The sequence below is a fragment of the Saitoella complicata genome (genome assembly GCF_001661265.1).
Source record: "Saitoella complicata NRRL Y-17804 unplaced genomic scaffold SAICOscaffold_19, whole genome shotgun sequence".
Lineage (NCBI taxonomy): Eukaryota > Fungi > Ascomycota > Saitoellomycetes > Saitoellales > Saitoellaceae > Saitoella > Saitoella complicata.
The window spans coordinates 255,684-269,669 of NW_017567010.1; the positions used below are offsets into that span (position 1 = coordinate 255,684).

Below are 13,986 nucleotides of genomic sequence, written 5' to 3' on the forward strand. Positions count from 1 at the left end.
TTGGAGTTGACGGAGTTCCGAGCGGAGAGGGAGGCGGCGGAGGCCCAGGCCAAGGCTCTTGCGGCATGAAGGATCGAAGCATAAAATTGCACCCTGTACACGTAAGGGAGTTTAGGAGCAGATATTTGAAATCAAAAGGGCTCTCATTCTACAACATTCTCATGATAACGGAGGTAGTCGTCTCGAATATTTCCCTGTAATCAAGGTAACCGTGCGTACGGGTATGCAATACGTCGCCAGGCACGAATTACGCGGGCGGGTTTGTTCCGAGGCCCATTTAGAAAAGTATCGCAACCCGGCGATTGACAGGACAGGTATCTTCAAGAACCGTTACCGGGCTTATGGCTACCACTTCTGCATTTGATCCGAGCAAAATCGGGGCTGTGTGCCATACATGCGGTCGTTCAGGTATGGTTGTAGGCGTGGGAGTCATCTCGGATCACTTGCTAACGAAACCGTTGTTAGACTTCCTGCCTTTTACTTGCAATTACTGCGGCCTCAAGTACTGCCAAGACCATCGACATCCACAGTCACATACATGCGGTCCATACTCCGCACTACAGAAAGAGCAAGCCCTGAAGACCGGATCCTCCACTCCACCTCCTGCTATCGGAAGCATTAAGACAACATGTTCGCATACCCAGTGCTCGACAGCTCTTGACGGTATCATGTCCCCAGGCACCGTCTGCAAGTGTCGAGGAATATTCTGTCTGAAGCACCGACATCCTCTGGATCACGCATGCAAATACACTTCGCCACCGCCAACATCAGCTGCCCGTGCCAGAGAAGCGTTGGAGAAATTGCGTCACTGGGCTTCGTCGTATGGGAGTACACGGACGGATGCGGGTAAGAAGACGAGTACGAAGACTAGTCGGGTGCTGGTCGTTGCCAAGATGAAGAAGACGTCGAAGGGAGATCAGAGGGTGCCGCAGGAAAAGCGGATATATATCCATGCCGAAGGACCTCCGGATGAGCCTAATCAACCCAAGGCCGATATTTACGTGTCGAGGGAGTGGTCTACTGGCAAGGCGTTGGATTCTATTGCGTCGTTGTTGGGGGTGCGGAATAATAATAATGCGGCAATGGAAGATGATGATAAGCTGAGGTTGATTAACGTGGACTTGGGGGCGTTGTTGGAGCATGCGCCGAAGTTTGGTGATGTCGCGAAGGATGGGGATACGATTATGCTTGTCAGAGGGCTACGCTTGCCTACAACTGCGTGAGCCAGGTTCCTATCACTATACCCACATATACCGGAATTTCAGCATAACATAGCATAGAATGAGGTTTGAGATGCAACGAGTGATTGGTATTGTATCTGGCTTAGATGTTGTGCGGCCATGTGCCGTAATTGCTTTTTGCTCCTCCCCTTGCTGGACTCAGAAGTTCTTCTCCGTAGTCAGAATAATCAACCTCCAAATCTTCTTGACAAACACCTCCGCATCCTCATCCAACGCCATCTCCAACTCCTTCTCCAAATCCTCGGCAGACCCCTTCTTTCTCAAATGATCAATCGTGAACTTGATCAAATCATCATCCTGGACACCCAAGTACTCGATGATCTTTTTGGTGGTGAAGGGTTTTATGTCCTCTTCGATGAGTGCGTCGGTGAGTTTGTCCCATTTGACGGGCCAGGACCAGAGGCCTTCCTTGTCAGAGGGGATGGAGGAGACGAGTTGTCTTAGGCGGCGGGCTTTAGTTTCTTCGTCCTCGACGTTGGTGCCTTCATAGGTAAGCGGTACGAGAACACGTTTCTGCTTGTCCTTGTCTTCCTCCTCGTCGTCTTCCAGCAACGCCTCCGCTTGACCCATCGTCCTGGAGGTCGTCTCAGGTGCCTTCTTAACCCCGAACTGAAGACGAATCGGGCCAGGACCCGCACTCGCCGTCGCAGGCTGTTGCTGCTGAGGTGCCGCTTTCCCAACCTCCGCCGCAATGTTATTGAGGAATGCCTCAGCCTGATTAGATGCATCCGCACCCCTCGCCCCCTCCATCTCCAACTCCCTACGCTCCGCCTCCCGATCCTGGGCGTCCATCTCCCCCTCCCTCGCCCTAAACACCGCCCGATTCGCCAACCAATTACTCTTATCCCGATAATACTCCTCAGCACCCATCTCCCTCTCCTTATCATCATCCCACTCCGCCAACCTCTGTCGAATTGCATCCTTGTCTTGGAGTTCACGGGCTTCGAGGTCGCGCTCACGAGCGAGTTCACGTTCGAGGGCGAGGGTGCGGGTACGTTCGCGGTTTAACCAGCGGCGTTCGCGGTCGACGTATTGAATTTCGAGATCTCTGTCTTTTTTCTCCTTTCTTCTACGCTCCAACTCGTCGTCGGAGAGGGCAGCTTCTTCTTCGGTCGCGGGGATGTTGACCTTGGACACATACAGTTCCTCCTTCACCTTAGGTCCAGTGGGAGCAGAGATTCCGCGCGGGCCTACAGGAATGGCGTTGGAGCTCATGCTTCCATTCCTGCCAAAGTTTGCACGACGTCGCTCAGCGTCTTCGACGGCTTGTGCACGTTCTTTGTCACGACGACTGGCACGTTCACGGAAAGCCGTAATTTCCCTTGCAACGGCCTCGCGCTGCTCCTGAGGGATGTCTCCGAGTTCCTCGTCGCCTCCCAAAGGGATAGTGACGACCTCTTCCGCGGGGGTATTCGAGTCTTCGGTCTTGACCTCGGCAGTTGGCGCAGCAGGCTGACGCTTGCTGGGGTCAGCAAAGTCCTCGAGGACCTTGGCGAGATTGTTTCTTGACGTGATAATCATGTTTTTATCCTTCTGAGGATTCTTGTTCGTACGGCTTTGGTCGTACGACTCCAAGAAAACCCGCGTCTGCTCGTCCGTAGTAATGATAAGCTTGGTCGGCTTCCCATCCTCCGTCGCAGGCGGAATCTCGAGGTTCTCGAGAACGGTGATAGCGCGCTGAGTGTGTTCCGGATCATCATACTCCGCAAAGCCAAACGACCTCAAACTTCCATCCGCAGCACGAGCACGGCGCCATTCCTTGAGCTTCGCGACAGCTCTCAGGATCTTCTCGACCCACTCATCCTCCAACTCGCTGGGGATCGCTCCGACGAACAAAGTATTGAGCGCTTCTTCAACAGTGGGTGGTCGAGCAGGCTGCACGATCTCCTTTGCCTTGACCATGTTACTGAGATGTGTGTGTCCATTGTTGTTGTTGTGTTGAGGCATATTCGGCGTCGCACCGAGTCCAAGCCTGCCTCCACCGCCTGTGCCGAGATGGATGACGGGTGCGTTGAGGTTGATGTTTGGCATGTTGGCAGGTGGCACGAACGGACGCTGAGGACCTCGCGCATCGTTGTGGCTATTGTTCATCATCCCTGGGGGACCGAAACCTGGTGCGCCCATGCCAGGAGGAGCCATTCCTGGTGCTGGCATTCCTGGGACAGGGACTGGCATGCCGGGAACAATTGGTGGTGCGCCGTATGGGTTTGGGTATTGAGGCGGGTAGCCAGCTGTAAGAAGGACATTAGCAAGCAGCCGTGATTGTTGTGTCAATTTTCTTACGCATTCCGCCATATGGTGGTCCGTACATCTTCACGGATTGATCCGGGGTGTGTGCTGAACGTCCCGAGGTCTGCTGTTCGCGATGCTGAGCGCGCTTCGCCTGTGCTGCGACTTTCTGCACGACGGTGTACGGTAAGGTTCGCATCTACCGCGGGAAGGACGAAACCTCACGACATCGCTTCAAATTTATGTTTGCTTGAGGTCCTTTTCGATGCTACGGGTGTATTCTAACTGCGAGAGTGTGATTAGCCTTCGACTGTGGGGTCTGACCAAGACAAATGTCATTTGAGTTGCAATTCACTGCATTCATCAAGTGTCCTGGTGCGGTTGCTTAACTTTAACGTCGCAAACCCCGTCACTATTACCATACCATCCCGCTCGTAACGTCTAGCGAGAGAGAAACTCGTGGGTGCATCTGAAGCATAAGACCTATTTCTGGGCTCTGATGTCGTGAAGGTGATCTGATGGACCGTGGGAATTCCAGCTCACAGTCCACCGTTATTACAGAATTCACAAGGGTAGGCGAAGAGAAAATAAGCATCATTTGGCGTCCTATCTCACCAGAACGAATACTATAACTCAGTTGGAACCTTACCGATCGTCCGCTGTCAACAAGTGAGTACATGTACCCCACACAATGGGACACCCGGGGGAGATACCGTAGGCGACCTCGAGCCGATCCGCCCTGCTGCGCAAAGACAAAACAGCAACGATGAGCCAGAAGCATCCAATTACCTGGTATGATTTCTGTACACTTCAGGAGATCATGTTGACGGTATGCTAACAGATCTGATCATAGCCACGTCCTCGACACCACGCTCGGCAAACCAGCGGCAGGAGTTCAGGTTTCTCTGTACGCGGTCGATCCTGCGGACAACAAGTTCACAAAAACTGGCTACGCCGAAACGGATTCTGACGGACGGATCCTAAAGTGGACACTGACCCAGGGAGCTTTCCATGCATCCAGCACGGACGTATACAGACTCGTATTTGAAGTTGAACAATATTACAAAAAATTGGGCATGGAGACGTTCTTCCCCTGGGTGGAGATCTTCGTCAATGCCAAGGATCTGCTGCAGGAGCACTATCATGTTCCACTTTTGTTGAGTCCATACAGCTATTCGACCTACAGGGGATCGTGAGGAAGGACGCACGAGGATATACCACGAGATACCAAATATAGCCGCAAACTCAAATTCCATGGGTATACATCCTAATCTTCTATGCAACTCGTATGCCTCAATTCCTTACTGCATCCTTCCGACCACAACACCCATCTCCTCATCCGTGTAAATCCTGAATCCCTTCTCCTTGGTGACACTCGCCAACTGTACGTTCTTCGCATCCAACTTCTCCTCCATGACTTGCTTCAGCACCTTGAGGATAAGGTCTTCGGCTTCCTCAAGGGTCATGGATTTGTGGTATTCGTTCTGGAGTTCGGTTTGTGCGCCTTCGGAGCCGGAACCGATGGCTTTGGCATCGTAGCGGTAGAAGGTACCTGAGGGTTCGGCGTGATATCTGTGAGCATCAGGTCAGTACTCATTCATTCCAGAGCTCGCACAAGCTGTTCTTACAATTGAGGTCCATTCTCGTCAACACCGGCAACCAACAGTGCAACACCAAACGGTCTCGACATAATCGCATCCTCACCCTCCGCTCCCTCTCCGAACCTCAACGCCAAATCACACACACTCTGCGTACAGCTCTCAACCCTCAACGGCTCATCATACGTAAACGCATGGTTCTGTGCCTCAACCCGTGCGTGCTCAACCATCGTTCTAGCATCCGCCGTAAGACCGGACATAGCAACACCGATATGACGGTCGATTTCGACAATTTTCTCGATGGATGAGGATTCGAGGAGGGTTGAGGTTACGCGCTTTTCGACGCCGAGGAGGACGCCGGAGGAGGTTGCTATGCCGATTGCGGTGGAGCCGAGTTTGATTGCTTCCGTTGCGTATTCGACTTGGAAGAGGCGGCCTTCGGGGGAGAAGGTGTTGACACCACGGTCGTATTCTGATCTTGTGAGGAACATCGTAGGGTTGTAGGGGGTTCAATTGGTCGAGGTGTATCTCCTGGTTGTCGAGGTCAACGTACGTATACCGGGAGCCGCGTAACGACGGTGACGTTGAATATCGTGACCGAAAAACGCCAGCATATGCAACTTAGATTCTCAAAGTAAGTATAAAAGAGTAAAGGAGCTGTTTCTGAATCTGACTTTGATACTCTCACAACACCCTTGCAGCGTGAACCGTGTCTACGTTACAGTCTAATACGACCTGTCGAGGAAACACCCATACGAGATCGCAAATCGCGGTACACCTTTAACCACCAGAGCACCTCCTCGCAGACTCTTGAACCGTTGCGGATCAGAGCGCAATGTTCCTCTTCACGCCGCTCGCCAACTCAACCCAGCAATCAGCACAGCTGGTCGAGATTGACGATGTACGAATCCTCATTGACTGTGGATGGACCGAATCCATGCCTTTTGAGCAAATGGAGCAAATCCTCGCGTACGTATTCCCTTCTTCTCCCTCAATGCCAAGTGCATCGCTAACTGTGTACCTCCAGCAACGCTCCAAAAATCGATGCTATTCTACTGTCTCATGCCTCAGTGAAGCATTTAGGCGCCTACCCCTACCTCTTCTCCCACCTCCAAAAGAACCTCGCGACACCCACCGCCTCTCTCCCACCCGTCTACGCAACCCTCCCCGTAACAGCAATCGGCCGGACATCCTCGCACGAGACATACGCATCCTCCTCACTCTCCCCACCCTTCCCACCAAACGTTATCGACGCAGCCTTCGACCACATCCAGAGTCTCCGGTTCTCGCAGCCGACACGTATTATGGGCGGTGTCAGTATAACGGCATTCAATGCTGGGCATACACTCGGAGGCACGATTTGGAAGTTGGAGAGGGGGGGTGAGACGGTCGTTGTTGCTGGTGACTGGAATCATGCGCGTGAACGTGTTTTTGCGTCTAGTGTTTTGTTCAATGAGGGTCAAGTCCTCGGGGAACTTCGAAAACCTGGGGCGTTGGTTTTGGGGGTGGGGAAGGGGAGTAATATCGTTCTTCCCCGGAAACGCCGGGAAGAAGCGCTGTTGTCGCATATCACCACCACTCTCTCGCATACCCCATCCTCCACGATTCTCATCCCACTTCCGCCCTCCCCGCGCCTCCTCGAACTCGCGTACCTCCTCGAACAACATTGGCGAACACTCCCCGCGCCTCAGCCGCCGTTGTATTTGTTGTCGAGTAGTGCGGGGAAGACGATACAGTACGCGAAGAGTATGTTGGAGTGGATGAGTGAGGAGATCGGGAGGGAGTTTGGGGCTGTGCAGAGTGGAGGGCCGTTTGAGTTTAAGCATCTCAAAGTTGTGGGGAGGTGGGAGCAGTGTAAGAGTGGGTCAGATGGAAAGGAGGGCATGGTGGTGATGGTTACGGGGGAGGGATTGGAAGGTGGGTTGGGACGGAGGGTTTTCGTGGAGGATGTCGCCACGAACCCACAGAATTTACTCTTGTTGACGCAGGAAACGACGATGGAGCCTGATAGCCTCGCAGGGAAGATGTGGAGCGTGTGGGACACCCATGCGCCCTCTGCGCCGGAGGGTGTCATTCGGGATGCCATCTCCGCTGGGGGTGTGCAGTTGAGGTTGAAGATCCGGGAAAAGGCGTTGTTGGAAGGGGATGAGTTGACGGCGTATCAGGAGGAAGAAGCGAGTCGGCAGGCACGTCTTACCGCCGATACCGCGCTTGAGATGCGGAATCGATCTATCCTCGAAGCGGATTTGGAGAGTGAGGAGGAGAGTGAGGACGATGAAGATGACCATCACTTGACCACTGGGGTTGGGGGGGTGAAGAGGGAGGCGGTGGGGTTCGGGAGCGAGGGGTTGTTTGATTTGTATGTGAGGGGTCATCACGCGAACGCAAGTAAGTCTCGACCATTGATGTTTCCGTTCGTGGAGAGGAGGAGGAGGTTTGATGATTTTGGGGAGGTGTTGAGGGCGGAGGATTTTGCGGGGGTGAAGGAGGATGAGCAAGTTGATATCCAGCAAGCTGTGGTTTCGGTTGCGGCAAAGGGGAAGAAGAGGAAGTGGGATGAGGTTGCGAAGGGGAAGAAGAAGGGGGAGGAGCATAATGCCACCGGAGGGGGAGGTGAAGATGGCTTGGATGAGCGGCCGAGTAAGATTGTGGATGTTGAGAAGGATGTCGTGGTACACTGCAAAATCGCATTTGTCGATATGGAAGGTCTCCGCGACGGCCGTGCCATGGAACGCATTTTGCCGATGATTGGAGCACGGAAGCTCATCCTCGTCGGCGGGGATGAAGCCGATACCCAGGATTTGAGATTATCATTCTCGACTACCCAGGGAATCACGCAGGATATCTTTAGCCCGGAGGTCGGGGAGACAGTGAATGCGAGTATGGACGTGAATGCGTATGACTTGAAGTTGAGTGATGCGTTGCTCAAGACGCTCAAGTGGCAGAAACTGGGAACCCACGAAGTCGCGCACGTCACCGGAAAAATCAGCATACCCACCAACGACGACGACGCACCAACCGCAACCGCACTCCCAGTCCTCGAACCACTCTCCACCCCCGCCGATTTCGCCAATGCACCACGTGCTGCGCCCCTCCACGTCGGAGACATCAAACTCGCGGATTTGAGAGCGGGGTTGAGGAGCCAGGGGATTACGGCGGAGTTTATGGGTGAGGGGACGTTGTTGTGTGATGGGGTTGTTGCGGTGAGGAAGGTTGGGGCTGGGAGGGTTGTTGTTGAGGGGGGGGTTGGGGAGGTGTTTTGGAGGGTTAGGGGGGTTGTTTATGGGATGGTTGCTACTGTGTGAGGATATCGATCGTCGTGCATGTAGGAGATCAAGGCATGTTTAGTAGGAGTATCTATAGATGCCCTCAGGGCTCTTCGGTGGAATGATCACACGCGTTAAGGAGGGACTCTGGATACCTTAGACTTCTTGGAGCAAGAGCGAGGAATGGGGGAAGTGTACGATATAGCATACCACTATTACCTAACCCAATAACAATGCGCCAACGAACTTGTACCAAATCGATATCCAATAAGTTATAAACGCCGAACACTTGCAAAAAGAAATCTCATCTCATCTCAACTCTCCCGTTTCTCTCCATGTGATTCAAATCGAAATCAACGGCTCCCCACCTAACCCCTCAATCCCCGAATCACTCTTAGCCACGGTTCCATCAATCTCCGGCGCACTCCCACTTTCAACCCCCAACCCCATCACCGGCACACTCCCAATATCACTCACCCTTACCCTCCTCGCCCCCCCTCCTAAACCCATCCCTGCTCCCTCAGCAGCAGTCCGTCTGATAAAAGGACTCGGCATATCCCCTCCCTCCTCACCCCAATTCGGCGCTTCCATCCCCACCGGCGTCGGCTTCCCCGGTTTCGCCTTGCCGTTCAACGCCATACGCCGAAGATCATTCGCAAGACCGGGAATGGTGGGTTTGGAATTGAGACGGGCAGGAGATCCAGTTAGACCGCTTTCGCGGCGACGCGTGGGGGATGAGGCGCGAGAGGTGTAGGCTGATATCAAGCCCACTCTGCTCGGGGTACTCGGTGCCTGCCCCGTAGCTGCTACTGCTGGTGGTGCAAGGACTTCAGGGGGTGCGGACAGTGTGGTCGCGGTGGTGGTTGGTACAGATAGCGGTTTATTGAGTGTTGACAAGGTCGGTATCGCGACGTCGGAGGTGAGTGGAGTCGTTGATTCGATGCATCGGTTGGATGTGGCGGGGAGGAGCGTCAATGGCGGTCTCTTCGGTTCTTCAACTCTCTGCGCGGGTGCGGATGATGGTCTGCTGCTGTCGTTGACCACCGTGGATGTAGTTGTAGCTTGTCTAAGCTGTGAAGTCTCCTGCTGTGCAGCTACCAACGCCGCCCGCAACTCATGACACACCCTCTCACTCTCATGGAACTTCCTTTGCATCTCCGCATACGCTTCCGTCAACCTCTTCTCCTTGACCCCAATTTGTACTTCTCTGTGTAATAGGGCTTGTTCTTTTTCCAGGATGGCGAGTTCGCGGGTTTTCATTGCTCTTGAAGATAAGCCCGACCGGACCATGGGGTGGGTCAATAAATCCTGTGTAGTGGGTCTTGCCAAGGGGTTTAGTTGGAGACAGGCGGCGATGACTTCGGTGATTGCAGTGCCGTAGCCAGATAGGCTGTCCACATCGAATCTTCCGCTTTCGATTGCTATACCGAGTTCGCGGTGGTTCTTTCCATTGAAGGGGGGTTTGAGGGCGCAAATTTCGTAGAGGACACAGCCTAAGGCCCAGATATCGGATTTGGCGGAGTATGGTTGCGAGTTAATGAGTTCGGGAGACATGTAGTAAGGGGTGCCGACATATGTGCGAGCCAAAGCATGTGCGTCGTCAAGAGATTTGGACAACCCGAAATCACCGAGTTTAGGTGTTGGCGCGATTGCTGCAGAACCCAGAGAAGCGACCGGCGTTGATGAGGATGTAGGAGTTGAAAGGAAGATGTTCTCGGGTTTCAAGTCGCGGTGTAGAATTGTTTTCCGTGCTTCTCTCCCTCTTGTTGCTGCTGTGATTGATGGTGGGTTATGACATTCATGTAATGCACTGACCAACTGCCCAAAGAGCTCCCACACATCCTCTTCTCCTACTCTCTCCCCTCTTCTTCTATACTCCTCCAACCATCGTCCCAAGTCACCGCCTCCACAGTACTCCATGTACAGGTAGATGAGACATGCATCCCTCTTAACTTCACGAGAATAATATCGCACGATATTCGGGTGCCGAATCTGATCAAGAATATTCACCTCAGCGACGAGCTGGTGCTTCTCCGCATCAGACATGAGTCTCCAATCGATCTCCTTCCTCGCAAAGATCCTTCCATCACTTCTTCTCCTCACCTGTACAACGACCAGTCAGTCCACACCCTTATCAAATAGCGCACGGGCCACATTGACTCACCTTCCGGATAAGCCCAAACGAACCACGACCGATGAGCTCGAGTTCCTCGTAGTCCTCTGCTTTGAATGTCGTGGGGTTTGCTATGGCTGATGCTGAAGTGAACATCTTGCCATGAATGTTCGGTGCAAGGGATGAATGCTGGTCTGTTGGAGAGCGAACGCGTATGTTGGCCGCGGTGTTGACAATTAAGGCACTTTCTTTCCGAATCGAGGTGTGGGTGCGTTGCTCGGGCGACAAGCTGCTGTAACGCAACGGGCAAGACGTGGAATATTGTGAAGGGTTACCGAAGGAAGTCAGCATGCTCGCTTTTCTCAAATAAGTATCAAAGAATAATGGCAAGGTCTCCGACAATAGTGATGCGTTGACCTGCAAGGCCTGTCGCTCTCCCGCAGGTCGCGAAATCAAAGTAAACAGATCATCAGAACAGCAATTGTGACCGACCATAGGCTCCTGTATACCGTCGATACCCCGAAGCATATTGCGCATGCCATCGTGATAGATGTCGACCCGCTACAATGACCTAAGATCGTCTTCCCCGCTCCATTCCACCGCGTCTACCTCGTCTCGCGTGTCAACCGCACGGCCAAGTAGTCGTTCTGCGACTGACTACAGCAATTTGGGGAGTCTTGCGACAGAGTTTAGGCCGCCGAGTACGACTGGGGAGGATGTAGTCAGGTTGAAGAGGGCGCCGTCTACGGCTACGAGGAGGAGTGGGAGTCCGTTGGTTAGTGAAAGGGAGAGGGAGAGGGAGAGGAGGACGGAGACAATTACGTCAACAACCATCACAAGTTCGAGACATGAGAGAAAACCATCTAGAGCACAGACGCCATTGGATAGAGAACGCGACAGCGGTGCGACATACACAACCGCGTCATCAACTCCGGTCCTCCCACCCTTCGTATCCTCGGCATCGGTAATCCCACATACAGCCGCACCACTGGCCTCAAGAATATCAATCCCACCAGCAATATCGATGACAAGACCATTACACGTCATAGACTCCCTATCATCACTCCCGCTAGACCTCCAAGAAGCGTCTATCATCGAAGACCTTCTGTACGTCTTCATGGGCCACGAGGGAAACTACATCCACTACGCCGGAACATACGACCCGAAAAGCGAGCAAGACACACTGAAGGGACCGCAATGGGTGATTGCCGATGGACTGGATCCAAGTTTACGGGATTTGTGTATGGGATTGTGTAGGATGAGTACGTGGTACGTGAGCGTCAGTGCTTTTGTCGAGATCCACAGTCGTGCGGAGTTCGGAGTGGTGAATCACGCGTTGTGTGCGGCGATACGGAAGTTGTTGAAGGAGTATCTGGTGCTCGTTGCGCAGCTTGAGCATCAATTTCTGACGAATCCGGCGTTTACGTTGCATACACTACACTTGCACGCGTTACCGACGTCGCATACACTGTTTCATATGTACTCGCTTGCACACGAGGTTATGAAGCGGAATGCGACGATTGAGGAGGAGAAGGACATGATGGACGATATGGACAACATCGAGGGTATCCTGGAGGCGCTCAAGGAAGGGAACGATATCACTTCTGGCGTACTTGGGAAGCCGACGATCTGTAAGGGTGGTGCGGTGTTGGGATTGCTCAGTACGCGACTGTCAAGTTTGGCTGGTGACCCGGCTGCGAGGAAGCTGTTGAGTCATTTGCTGAAGGAGGCGAGTAAACCGTACATGAAGATGCTTAATGAGTGGCTGCATCATGGTGAGATTCGGGATCCGCATCAAGAGTTCTTGGTCAAGGAGCAGAAGAGCATCAAGCGTGAGAGGTTGGATGAGGATTACACCGACGAGTACTGGGAGAAGCGCTATACACTGCGCGAAGGTGAGGTTCCGCCACAGTTGGAGAGTGTGAAGGAAAAGGTACTGCTGGCAGGCAAATATCTCAATGTGGTTCGGGAGTGTGGAGGTGTCGACGTCAGCAAGACCGATGAGCGAGATAAGTGGCCGATGAGCTTCGAGCATACGAACTTCCTGGATAACGTCAACTCGGCGTATGCGCATGCTAATTCATCGCTTCTTGAGTTGTTGCTGACGACGCATGAACTTCCTGCGCGCCTACGAAGTCTGAAACACTACTTCTTCCTTGATCAAAGTGATTTCTTCACGCATTTTCTTGCGTTGGCGAGTCATGAACTCAAGAAACCTGCGAAGAATGCCAATCTCGTCAAACTGCAGAGCTTACTGGATATTACACTACACTCACCAGGTACCATTGCCGCCAGTGATCCATTCAAGGAGGACGTCAAAGTGCAGATGAACAAGGTTTGGCTGACGGACTGGTTGATGAGAGTCCTGTCGGTGAAGGGTCTTGGTGAAGATGGTTTGCCTACATCGAGTTTCGGTCAGTCAACCTCGGACAAAAAGGACCAGAAGGAGCTGGCAGGATTTGATGCATTGCAACTCGACTATACTGTTCCGTTTCCGTTGAGTTTAGTCATCTCGAGACAAGCCGTGACAAAGTACCAGCTCCTCTTCCGACATCTTCTCAGTCTCAAAAATGTTGAGCAACTCCTTGGTGACACTTGGATGGCTCACATGAAGGATGCGCAGTGGAGTCGTTTCTCGAAGCACCGTCGTCTCGAGATCTGGAAAAAACGCGCATGGGCCCTGCGGTCCCGAATGATGAGTTTCATTCAGCAATTGGCGTATTTCTGTACCAGCGAGGTTATTGAGCCGAACTGGCAGGGTATGAGGGTCAAATTGGAGAAGGTTACTACGGTGGATGAGTTGATGAAGGATCATGTTGATTTCTTGGATACTTGTTTGAAGGAGTGTATGTTGACGAATCATCGTCTTCTCAAGGTTTGTTCTGATAACTATCTTCCCGTGCAGAGCATGTCTGCTAACTAAAACGAACAGATTCAAGGAAAACTCATCTACGGATGTACCATGTTCGGCCAAATGACGACATATCTCGCCCGCTCTCTTGCTACGGCTGACCCAATGCTCGACCCTACACAATTTATTCCGAAGGATGGACCGTTCCCCGAGCCTAATGCCGCAAAGATGAACAGTCTGGAAGAGCTTCTGCAGAAGCATGAGGAGCACTTTGCAAGGAATACCAAGATTATGATGGATGCAGTGAGCTACTACGCCGGGACGGAGAGTGCACGTTTGTTGAGTCTGGTGGTGAGGCTGGACTGGGAGCAGGCGAGGTATTGAAGAGATGTTATTTCGATGGATTTTGTGCGGGGGCTTGAGCGTCTGGTCTGGAGTTTTGCGATTGGATTTCTTTCGGTTTGGGCGTGGGGTACAGCAGGTCCCCTGATAGACGAGTGCACCTTGGAGGTGACACGTCCTGCAATGTATGAATTTTATAATAACGTCAACCAGCATTTCTTTTCCCCTTGTTTGTAAGTTTTCGTGTTTTTTGCTCCCCAACTGGCCACTTTGCGCAGGTGTTGCAGCGACCTCGCAGGTGTGTAGGACGCCTCAAGCGACGCTCGAGAAAGACAATTCGACAACA

The 13,986-nt window shown here is 52.7% G+C and overlaps 7 protein-coding genes across 7 annotated transcripts; 4 read left to right on the top strand and 3 right to left on the bottom strand.

Annotated features, from left to right (window-relative positions):
- Positions 1–277: 277 nt before the first annotated feature.
- On the top strand, positions 278–1,301 carry SAICODRAFT_31232 (uncharacterized protein). Its single transcript, XM_019167874.1, has 2 exons — positions 278–408; positions 466–1,301. Exons 1-2 carry the CDS (start codon positions 342–344, stop codon positions 1,221–1,223), a joined length of 825 nt encoding a protein of 274 aa, XP_019022711.1. The 5' UTR covers positions 278–341; the 3' UTR covers positions 1,224–1,301.
- Positions 1,236–3,599, bottom strand: SAICODRAFT_83032 (uncharacterized protein). Its single transcript, XM_019171291.1, has 2 exons — positions 3,525–3,599; positions 1,236–3,472 (listed from the first exon to the last, which is right to left on the bottom strand). The coding sequence occupies exons 1-2, from the start codon at positions 3,550–3,552 to the stop codon at positions 1,380–1,382; spliced, it is 2,121 nt and encodes a 706-aa protein (XP_019022712.1). The 5' UTR covers positions 3,553–3,599; the 3' UTR covers positions 1,236–1,379.
- Positions 3,600–4,231: 632 nt separating this feature from the next.
- Positions 4,232–4,788, top strand: SAICODRAFT_20619 (Hydroxyisourate hydrolase). Its single transcript, XM_019166294.1, has 2 exons — positions 4,232–4,262; positions 4,324–4,788. The coding sequence occupies exons 1-2, from the start codon at positions 4,237–4,239 to the stop codon at positions 4,664–4,666; spliced, it is 369 nt and encodes a 122-aa protein (XP_019022713.1). The 5' UTR covers positions 4,232–4,236; the 3' UTR covers positions 4,667–4,788.
- SAICODRAFT_66884 (20S proteasome alpha subunit E) lies at positions 4,359–5,612 on the bottom strand. The gene is made up of 2 exons (XM_019170275.1): positions 5,099–5,612; positions 4,359–5,042 (listed from the first exon to the last, which is right to left on the bottom strand). The coding sequence occupies exons 1-2, from the start codon at positions 5,557–5,559 to the stop codon at positions 4,772–4,774; spliced, it is 732 nt and encodes a 243-aa protein (XP_019022714.1). The 5' UTR covers positions 5,560–5,612; the 3' UTR covers positions 4,359–4,771.
- A 291-nt stretch (positions 5,613–5,903) lies between these two features.
- On the top strand, positions 5,904–8,373 carry SAICODRAFT_26688 (Metallo-hydrolase/oxidoreductase; the record flags this gene model as incomplete). The annotated part of the gene is made up of 2 exons (XM_019166962.1): positions 5,904–6,037; positions 6,096–8,373. The coding sequence occupies 2 exons, from the start codon at positions 5,904–5,906 to the stop codon at positions 8,371–8,373; spliced, it is 2,412 nt and encodes an 803-aa protein (XP_019022715.1).
- A 1,209-nt stretch (positions 8,374–9,582) lies between these two features.
- SAICODRAFT_59797 (kinase-like protein) lies at positions 9,583–10,603 on the bottom strand (the record flags this gene model as incomplete). The annotated part of the gene is made up of 2 exons (XM_019169711.1): positions 9,583–10,437; positions 10,499–10,603. Coding segments are annotated over 2 exons (960 nt in total), but the record flags the coding sequence as incomplete, so codon positions are not given.
- An 868-nt stretch (positions 10,604–11,471) lies between these two features.
- Positions 11,472–13,682, top strand: SAICODRAFT_59768 (uncharacterized protein; the record flags this gene model as incomplete). The annotated part of the gene is made up of 2 exons (XM_019169709.1): positions 11,472–13,322; positions 13,380–13,682. The coding sequence occupies 2 exons, from the start codon at positions 11,472–11,474 to the stop codon at positions 13,680–13,682; spliced, it is 2,154 nt and encodes a 717-aa protein (XP_019022717.1).
- Positions 13,683–13,986: the final 304 nt, after the last annotated feature.